Below are 10,336 nucleotides of genomic sequence, written 5' to 3' on the forward strand. Positions count from 1 at the left end.
TGTGCACATGTACACACGCACGGGCTTGGATCCGAACTAGTACATTCCACAGGAGCGAGGTCTTTGGCCCATGGAAGGCAATCCCCCCCCCCCGCCGCCCAGGGCAGCCTGAAACGACCCCGAAATCATATTCCTATCCTACAGCAGCAGGATGGAGGGGAATTTGGGGCTGCTGCAGGAGGGAGGAGGTAAGAAAATCAGGCTTTAGTCCAAAGTGTATTGCCTTCCTTAAACATTAGTCTGCATCCAAACCATAAAGACATACAGATATAGCCAATGAATATGGAACCCAGTTCCATACACCTCCGAATAAAAATCTCTGCTGCAGTTTGACTTGGATTGTTTTGGATCCTTTTAAAAAAATGGCGTATAAATAAGTGTCACTGGTTATGGAACCTAAATTTAAAACTGCTTCCTTCGAGCGAGGTTCGAGGTAGTTGTGTCAATCCAAATCAAAATCCTAAAGCCTAGTAACTTCTTTAGCGAGAGGCCTACAAAACATCACAAACCAGCTGACAAGATTTCTTCCATCAGGCTGAGTGAAGGGGAGGCGGGGGCGGGGAGGGGGGAGAAGGTGGTTCAGGCGGTGATCTCGCCTGCATTCTCTGCAGAATGTGGTGTAGACTTCATCGGGTTAGGTAGTGCTGGGTGGAGTTGGTTGCAGCTTAGCATTCTGCGAAGAAGAAGAAGAAAAAGGCGGCCTCCATTTACCTGGAACTCTAAATTGGGACACGTTGCAAAACTAACGTGTGAATGAACATCCTCCACCCCTGTGAATCCGGCAGTGTCTCCTTTTTTGCTGAGCTTGGTTTTCTGTGCCATTTTCCCGCTCAAGCAACTTCCCAGCGTATCTTTCCTCCTCCCTACGTTTGTGAAAGGCAAAACTGAGCTTTCCGTACTGCCCTGGATTCCCTGAGGTGAATCTCGGCACCCAGTTTGTTGCATGCCTGGGGTGAGGATATGCCTGTGGGGTAGGCTTTTGATAACTCTGAGGGAACTCTGCACATGCTCAAAACCACCTCCTTCCTCAGGCAACGTCTAGACGTAGGGGCAAATTTCCCAGCTAAAACCCGTTATTTGCTACGGCCAATTCTAACCTAGATGGGGATATAACTCTAGAAACAAATACAAACAACATACAAAGAAAATATAAATCTTGTTCTAAGGGGGATCACAATATCTTTCCTGGGCAGGCAGAAAAGAGAAGGCAGAACACAGACGTTGTAGATGAACGTGTACAAAAATCCTATTCCCTTCTCCTCGTGACGTGCTGCCCTTAAATCCAGCAGTCCTCACCGCTCATTTTCTGAAGAGAAGAATCCCTCCCTCCTTCAGGACTTTCATATCCCTCCCAATCCCACTCCCTTCAGTCTATTTTCAATTTAATCTTGTTTTTTTCTTTTCAAGTTTTTAGCTAAGTTCCTCAATATGTGTAGGCCAACTGTGTCCGTTCTCTGTTGAAAACTTACCCTCTCACATACACACACAGAGTATTGAAGTGTTGTATCTTCCGCTAGGAAAAGCAAAGTACCTTCATAACAACAACAACTGTGGTTACATACCACTCTACCAGACAGATGAGTGCCCCACTCAGAGTGGTGAACAAAGCCAGCGTTGTTGTCCGGACAATACAGCTGGGCAGCTGGGGCCGGGCTTACTTGAGGCCACCTCCAGAGCTCATGGCAGTAATGGGATTCGAACCGGCAGAGTGCTGATTCGCATCCCAAACACTTAACCACAGCAGCGTAGTGGTAATGCACCTGGGCTCAGGATTCTAGCTGTGTTATAGCCCAAAGGCTGTAGAAGCAGCTAGTATTGACCTTTCCTTTTCAGCTATCTGTGGATCATTCTTTTCAAGGGTTTGGTGCTGGCTTCTGACTGGAAGGAAGGGGAAGGCAGCAGCCAAAGCGTCCTTGTGTCAAGCAGGGGTACAACTGAGGAACCCCTTCCTCTCACTACCAACTGCCATCAACAATGCTATCAGAACGGCAGCCAGGCCACTCTCCTGCCGTGCCCTGACTCAAACCTCGCCACGGACCTCCTCTCCTAGAGCCATTTTGTATTGCATTTAAATTGTTCCTTGCATTGGGTCTTAATTGCTCTTAACTGCTTTGGAAACCTGGGTTTTGCTTGGGCCGGGGGCGGTCTGGAAAAAAAAAAGCTAGCCTTCAAATAATGCAGTCATAGATAACCTTTCTTCTCTCCTGGCACAGGGACAAACAGGGATGAAGCACGGCAATCGAGGCAAGAAGCAGGCTCTCAAGTCAGCATCCACAGACCTCGGAACAAGTGATGTAGGCAAGTGATGCCCACGCACCGCCCCCTCGCCAGTGCAGTCTTTCTAGATCTGCCTCGTATCACTGCAAACAATGCAAAGCCCAAATTGGGATGGGGTGGGTGGGTAGGAGTCTTGGACCCAAATGTGGTCAGGATTCACTGCAGTCCACACTTAGCTAACGAACTTGGTGGGGGACTCGAGCATTTGGCATTCACCCCTGGAGCAAGGTCTGCTTCTAACCTCACAAGCAGCTGGTTGGGAAAGATACCAGTGCTTAGCCAGGAACAGAGTCATGTTAGTCGCTCCAGCCGCAGCTAACGCCTTGGTCTGGGAGTATTGCTGATTATTCAGACCGTCTTGTCTCAAGCTTGGCTTGCTAGGTCTTCTGCCCTGGCAGGAAATCTTCTGCACCCTGCCAGCCTTTCCCACCACTGGGCGGTGGAGCAGGGGGAGAAGGGCACTTGGCATTGTCCTGACACCATTGCATGACCTCTAGTGTGAGCCAGAAGTGATGTCATGGCATCGGGCGATGCTCTAGCATTCACCTGCACCTCTATGGTTAAACTATAGAGTTTTTGCAGGATGCTAGAGTGTCTTCGGTGATGCACTGATGCTATTTCTGGGTCACACCGAAACTGACATCACCACATTGTGGCGAGGTTACCCTTTCCTCCCAAAGGGTTACCCTTTCCTCCCTGAGCCTGCTTGCGGGGAGAGCAGGTTAAAAATAAATAAATAAATAAATACGAGGCTCCCACTGGTTTCCAACATCAGTCTGGCAACCCTGATCTCAAGATTTGATTAGAACAGCCGTGGAACCCTGGAATCTCCCTGGTCTTGAACCCTCTACCAAGCACATTCTGACCATGAAGGACAGCTTTTTCCACTTGGCTGCCCAGGTTTCCAGTGGGACCAGAACCCAAGCAGCCAGAGCCATGACAAGAGGAGCTCTTCGGGTGCCACGGATGTAAACAGAGCCGGTAGTGGCTTCCCATATCACAGTTATGGCATGCATTGCCTCCACAGAGGATAAGATGTCATCGGTTTTAAGACGTGAGATTTCAGGATTCTAATCCCTTTCACCGCTTCCATCTCTATTTAAGCTTGACTTAGAATGTATAGAGTACTAGGAAGAAGGATTTCTGTTGGCTTTGAATGGGGCAGGGGTTGTTGCTCTTTAGAACTAATTTTCTTCCCCCAGGAAATCTCTTCCTACCAGCCCCCTGCTGTATGACCCTGTCGCTCAGACTCCCACACCAGCCCAGTTCCCGCGCTTTCCCTTTCCATATAGCTTCCTGTGGATATTCTGCTTATCGCCCACCACGGAGCTTTTATGAGGTCCAGGACATAAAAGTGTGAAGCATCTTGTTGATAAATGATTGCTACCATGATTGTTGATCCAGAGGAGTTAGCCATGTTAGTCTGCAGTAGCAAAATAGCAAAGAGTCCAGTAGCACCCAACTTGATAGTAGCATAAGCTTTTGAGAGCCACGGTTCTCTTCGTCAGATGCAGGGAGGGTATGAAGAAACTGGCCAGACATATAGGTGGTGACGGGGGGGGGGGGGGAGATGCAAATCAGTAGCAAAAGTCAGTAGCAAAAGAGGTGGAATGCACAAACCAGGCCGGCTGTGACCCCTCCCTTCCCCTCCCCTATCAATGATTGTTGATAAACTGGCCACTTAATAAATAAACTAAAAGGGGCGGAGCATCTTGTGCATTCTGAGGAAAGTGACGGGCACGAGTAACTTCCTAGCAAAGACTGACCAACAAAACAATCACAGCAAAAACCCGAGGACTTCCCCTGCTGGAACGTGCCGCCAGCCAGTAGACGGTACAAAGTTGTGCCGGTTCCACCTCTCGGCACGCTGTCGTTAGCTAACATGAGCCGAGCTGAAGCTTATTCATTAGATTTTGACCGGGCAAGCCAAGTTGGCAAAGGGAACTGTGTGGAGAGGAGTGTTGAAAACATACCCACGCACCGGTAAACAAAATGACATGATGAAATTCTGCTGTTCCTTTAAGATTACTCTAAAGGATGAAATCTCCACCACTTCCCCCTCCCCCAGTGGAAAATAGCCTGGGGTGGGTCTGCTATATTTGTTATGTGCCTGTTTAATATTAGCAAAGAATCCCGACTGCAAGGACCCGGCATTGCTGCTCAGTGGAAACTAGAACTGCCACACAGCTCCTTCCTTGGGTCACAGACTCAGAGCTTCTGCCAAGATGCACGCCCCGGCTGCGGTGCTCAGCTCTCTGAGCTTAAGAACCAGTAGACAGGACTGGCAGCAAACTTGGAACTAGCCGCAGGAAAAAATTCTTTTCCGCTTAGAGCAGTGTTTCCGAACCTGGGGCACAGGGAGGGTGGAGGCGAAGATGTTTTGTGCGTTTAGTCAGGAAATCAGTCTGTAGTAGTAGAGGTTTAATTTGCAGCTCCACTGGGTTTTGACCAAAGGGACGAAAGGGGCCACAGCTCCCTGGCAACTGCTGGCCCATGTAGTTGAAGGCTGAGGATATAGTACGAAGGGGAGTTTGAGCCGTGGAGAGAAGTGGATTAATGGAATATAGAAACTTAGTGAAAGGATATGAAAGGAGGGGTGAGTAGTACAGGTGTCTTGAAGGATGTAGGGGAGATCATGATACAGAAACGCTGGTGCTTTAGAGGAGAGTAGGATTTCATGCAAGTTGAAAGAAGTATAATAATAAAAAGTGTTTATGGTCTTACCTGGCTTTCTGCCCAGATTCAGCATGATTTATTTATTTACAAAATTTATATCCCACGCCTCTGTCCAGGCAGTGCAACCAAAGTGGCTAACAAAAACGCATCATGAAATCAATAATACCAAAATTACCATCCATAAGTAAACACACACAGACACACACACACACATCCAGCAATTAAAACACAGTGCAGAAAGATCATTGAGGGAGTGTCAGACCAAACAAAATTGTCTTCATTTTCTGATGGATAGAAGGAAACAGCTGAATATCCCTGGGGAGGGAGTTCCATAATTTTGGCGCCATGATTGCTTTCTTTCACTGCAAGGAAGTTTTTGTAGTCTACCTGTGATGATGTTCAGGTGGTCTTGAACCACCTGAGCCAATTTGTTGTAGTGGTTAAGAGCACAGGTCTCTAATCTGGAGAACAGAGTTTGATTCTCCACTCCTCCACTTGAAGCCCGCTGGGTGACCTTGAGTCAGTCCCTTAAGAGCGGCAGGACTCTAATCTGGAGAGCCGGGTTCGATTCCCCACTCCTCCACTTGAAGCCAGCTGGGTGACCTTGGGCTAGTCACAGCTCTCTGGAGCTCTCTCAGCCCCACCCACCCCACAGAGCGATTGTTGTTGTGGAGATAATAATGACATACTTTGTAAACCGCTCTGAGTGGGTGTTAAGTCGTCCTGAAGGGAGGCATATAAATCGAATGTTATAATGTCCTTCAGAGAGACAGGTGTGTGTGTGTGTGTGTGTGTGTGTGTGTGTGTGTGTGTGTGTGTGTGTGTGTGTGTGTGTGTCTTGTGTTCTGCTTCCTGTTCGTTTTGCAACTGGTAGCCGTCAACAAACTGGCCCTGCATTTCACAAATTGCTTGAGAGCAGAAGACATGTTGGACTCTTCCTCATGTAAACCATACTTGAGAATTTCATCTATAGTCTTAGCAGGAAGCACTTTGTGGGGCACGCAAGAGAGAACAGTTACAAAAGATGGCTCGTTGATAATATCAGTCCAGTTATTGAGATGCAGAGTGAGTTTGATCTGTGTAGTGCTAGAAAAAGCAGTCTTTGGAGGGACAAAGGGGCATCGAAACGGCAAGAAGAGACGCTGTTCCCAACCTGAACTAGGGAAAGTTGCCTCATTGATCCTTCATCTAGGAGATCAGCAACAAGTTAAGTTATTATTTGCTTTTAACAGAGTGGGAAAACATGACTCTTAAGCTTCTCATGCCCTCCCTGTTTCCTTCCTCTGTAACTGGAAACTGGGACCTGTGTGAGGGCACCTTCCCCAGAGCAAATAAAGTCCCCCCCCCCCACTTCAGTTTTGAATCTTACTAGTCTTTCTTACTAAATAAGTAGCAGCCCGTACCCAGTTGACCTGTGGCCTCTGCAGAAAGCATCCTCCTTTGGGTATCCCAGCTGAAAACAGAATTTGGAGCTTCTAGGGATGTGCCACTCATCTTTCTGCTTACTGTCTTTGTTGAGTTGAGGGTACTGACAGCCTTTGTCTCTCCTCCTTGCTTCCTGACAGTCCTGGGCCGCGTGCTGGAGGTAACGGACCTACCTGAGGGCATCACGCGCACGGAGGCCGACAAACTCTTCACCCAACTATCCCTGTCTGGTGCCAAAATCCAGTGGCTCAAAGAGACTCAGGGGCGTCCTGGAGGGGGCGGCGGCGGCGGCGGCGGCGACAACCACGGGACTGCGGAGAACGGCAGGCATTCGGACCTCGCTGCCTTATACACCATTGTGGCCGTCTTCCCCAGCCCCTCGGCAGCCCAGAATGCCTCCCTGCGCCTCAACAACTCCCTCAGCCGCTTCAAGTTGCGTATGGCCAAAAAGAACTACGACTTGCGTGTGCTGGAGCGTGCCAGCTCCCAATAGGGGCAGGCAGAGGGGCAGGGGGGGCGACAAGCACACTGGACTGACCTCTCCGGCCCCCTCTAAGCCCCTGACTGGCCCCCTTCTGCCTTTTTTCCTCCACCCCCATCCCTTTATTTCCACACGCACCTACCCTTCTTTTTTAATTTTTGGTGGGGGAGGGGGGATCTTCCTGGAGATATTTATATGGACAGAATGAAGAGAAGATAAAATTGATTATTTTTGTTTTTGTTTTGGGATTTCCTTTTTCTTTTTTCTTCTTTTTTTGCGTGAAAGAACATGTCCCACCCCTTGCCCCCTCTCCGGAACACGTGTATATTGTTTTTGTTCAGCGTTGTGCCGCGGTACGGAACCGTATTTAATTGCACATACTGATGTTGGCTGGGTATGTTCACTGTACATTTTATTTAATCTTGGGTTTATTATATTATTATTATTTGGTTTTTAAATATAAAAAAAAAGAAATTGTCTGTCACTTTAAAGCTGCTTTCTCCCTGCCTGTCTCTCTCTCTCTCTCTCTTTGCCAGTGCCAGCTTGGACACATTGGGGAGGGGGTGGGAAAATAGGAAAGGGCGGATGAGCGGGGCGCTGGAACATGAAGTCCTGGTTGACTCTTGGTTAAACAAGTGATAAGACAGTAAGTAACTACCCGTGCTCGTTTCCTTATGCAAGACTCAGGTGAAATATTTTGTGGAAATGCTCCATTTGGATCTAGCCACTGTATTTTTATATATATATATGCATAAACACACAGACTCTCGCACACAAATATGTGTTACAAAATGGCACCCCAGTTGATTTAATGGTGTTATATGAATCTTTCACCTGTTGTTTGAATACAATTTACCATACCTGGAAATTTCAACCATTTTTTTCCACTGACTCGGCATATCCTTAAATGCATATTTTCCCCCCCAAAAGCTGGTCATGTTTCGTTAGGATTCCCCTGCTTCAGATTTTATTAGCCACCGATAAAGCGAGGATGCTTGCCTTCACTCTTTGCTGCTGTTCAAAGGGAACAGAACTGCTCAGTAGACCTCGAGCAATGTCTTAATACCCGTTTAGCCTGGAATTTCCCATTGTTAGTGTCATCGGACAATCTGGAAAACATTGTCGGCAACCCCTTGCTTTCTGGTATGTTCCATGTATGTTCTCCCATCTTTTTTCCAGACCTAATTTGTGGCTTTTAAAAAAAAAACTTAAAATGCAATTGCTGCATCAGGCGTCTTACGATTTTGCAAGCTCGAAAATGCCTCGAAGAATTCTTACTCTGTAGCTAATCAGAAGGGGAAGCTGAGGCATAAAGTTATTTTGATGTTAGGGACAGGGGGTGAGAATATGGTCAGCGGGCAGGTGGTAGAAAGTCATCTAATTGGGGACCTGAGGCTGTTGGATTAATGGTACCAGGACTAAGTTTGTTGGGGAAAGTCTGTGGCTCAGTGGTTAGAGTATCTGCTTGGCATCTCCAGTTAAAAGGATCATATAGGAACTGATATGTCTGCCTGAAACCCTGGAGAACTTCTGCTAGTCTTGAGTAGATGTTAATGACCTTAACGTACCCAGGGTCTGACTCGGTATGAGGCAGATTCAAGTGGGGAAACCGTTTTGCAAGTATCGGGGACCACCAGCTGGTAAAAGTTTTTATCAGGTCTGCTGGGATCAGATTGTTCCCCTGGAGATTTTCCTGAAGCTAAGGAAGCTATAGGATTTCCAGCTTCAGTTGCCAGCCGTTACAGCGGGCCATTCCGGTAGCATCTGCGCTTCTATGGCAAAAGACCAGTTCCTTAATTTCTGCTTGGCTGGGAGTAGTGGAGATTGGTGTATTTTCATAAAATGTTCATACCAAATAGTCCCAGGAATCTGGGCTTCTATTTGATAAAGAGATCTACCCGTACCAAATGAGACTAACTCCCCAAACCAGGATTTTTTCTTTTTGGTAGCAGCCAGATCATTCCATGATTGCTTGGCATGAGCAGCCTTCTTGCTTTCAAGGCAGATTCATATGTTCATAACTGTGACCTGGATAGCCCAGGTGAGCCTGATCTCGTCAGATCCCAGAAGCTAAGCAGGGTTGGCCTTGGTTAGTAATTGGATGGGAGACCTCCAGTGAAGACCAGGGTTGCAGAGACAGACAATGGCAAACCACCTCTGTTAGTCTCTTCCCATGAAAACCCCACCAGGGGTCTCCATAAGTCACTTATGTCTTGAGGGCTCTCTCCAGCACTCCATATATTCATAATGCCAAAGGTCATTAGTAAGATGCTAGATAAAATGCCTCTAAGTTCACAATAACCAGCAGCCACTCATCTTAAAAGCAGAGAGCTTCTAGGTTGAAGACAAGCCAGGCCATTGTTGAGCTCTACCATCCTCTCATTTTAGAAATGGACTAGAAGTACTTCTGTAACTGAGTTACGCATGAAGTCTGGGATGCTGGAGATCAGAGATCTGTTTCTTCCACATAGTAGGATGATACGAGGATGGAAACGTAAAACCAACACAGCCTCGAGACTGACCTGTTTACCTACCTAGCAGAGGCAGTCTCATCTTGGTTGGTGAAACAAAGAGATGACTTTGCCCTACCCTGCAAGACTCTTGCTGTTTACCCCATTCCTCCCACCTGTGACATTTATCTTCCTGATGTGCAAAGATGCTCACCCTTATTGAAATATGCAACCTTCTCAAAGCCGTGCTTAATGTATAAAAATGGCGTGCTAAGAAAAAATGGAGTCTGCGTTCATTCTCTCGTGGCATACAGTCTTGTTTCATTTTGCATAATCCATTCTGTTGCTAGCCTTAAGAGAAAGCCATAGACCCATAAAAGACACTCTTCTCTTTGGGCTACTAGATCTCCTGCCCAGCATCCCCCCCCCCCCGCTTCCATTGCTTCTTAGAATTCATCAGCATTGCTCTTGAGAGCTAGCATAACTCCGTGATGTAGAGTGGACTCGCCTTTGCTATCTGCTCAAGAGGTTCAGCAACCCCCCCCCCCCTGTATTTCTCCTTCATTGGAAGCTTGCAAAAAACACAGCTAGGTGTAAGAATGGAGAGTAGTTTTAGAGATACCTGCCTCCCTGTGTTGTAGATGGCACAATGTATTTCTCCCTTGAGTCCTTTGCACAGCCATACTTATGGGGTGTTGCCACCTAAGCATAGATGGGATGATGGTTTTTTTTGTAAAGCACTGTCTATGTACAACACCATACAGAGTTAACAACTCCTTTCTGAAGTCCTGGGTACATGCAGTTCATCCACTCATTGGCCAAATGTGAACTAGAATGATGAATTATCGGGTCTTCATAGCTAAAACTCAAGGAGGCTGCTGCCCATTCGTCCATGAAGTGAGTCTGTCCTTGAGTTTTCCCTTACAGGGTTGTTTGGGCAAAAAGCAAGTAAGTATGGGATCTCTGAACTGGCTTGCCCCACAGGGTCTAGGTTGGGACAGCGCGAGGAGAATTTTGACGTAAACAT

General features: G+C 47.3%; 1 protein-coding gene across 5 annotated transcripts in view; it reads left to right on the plus strand.

Annotated features, from left to right (window-relative positions):
• The window catches only part of R3HDM2 (R3H domain containing 2), a 134,752-nt gene extending 127,402 nt beyond the window's left edge, over positions 1-7,350 (plus strand). For 4 of the 5 annotated variants that reach the window (XM_055003308.1, XM_055003309.1, XM_055003310.1 and 1 more), the window contains 2 exons: positions 2,214-2,298; positions 6,519-7,350. In XM_055003308.1, coding sequence (XP_054859283.1) covers positions 2,214-2,298; positions 6,519-6,871 — 438 coding nt within the window. In that variant the 3' untranslated portion in view covers positions 6,872-7,350. The remainder of the gene's footprint in view (positions 1-2,213; positions 2,299-6,518) is intronic. The other variant, XM_055003312.1, reaches the window with a different exon arrangement.
• Positions 7,351-10,336: the final 2,986 nt, after the last annotated feature.

This window comes from Eublepharis macularius, chromosome 19 (genome assembly GCF_028583425.1).
Source record: "Eublepharis macularius isolate TG4126 chromosome 19, MPM_Emac_v1.0, whole genome shotgun sequence".
Lineage (NCBI taxonomy): Eukaryota > Metazoa > Chordata > Lepidosauria > Squamata > Eublepharidae > Eublepharis > Eublepharis macularius.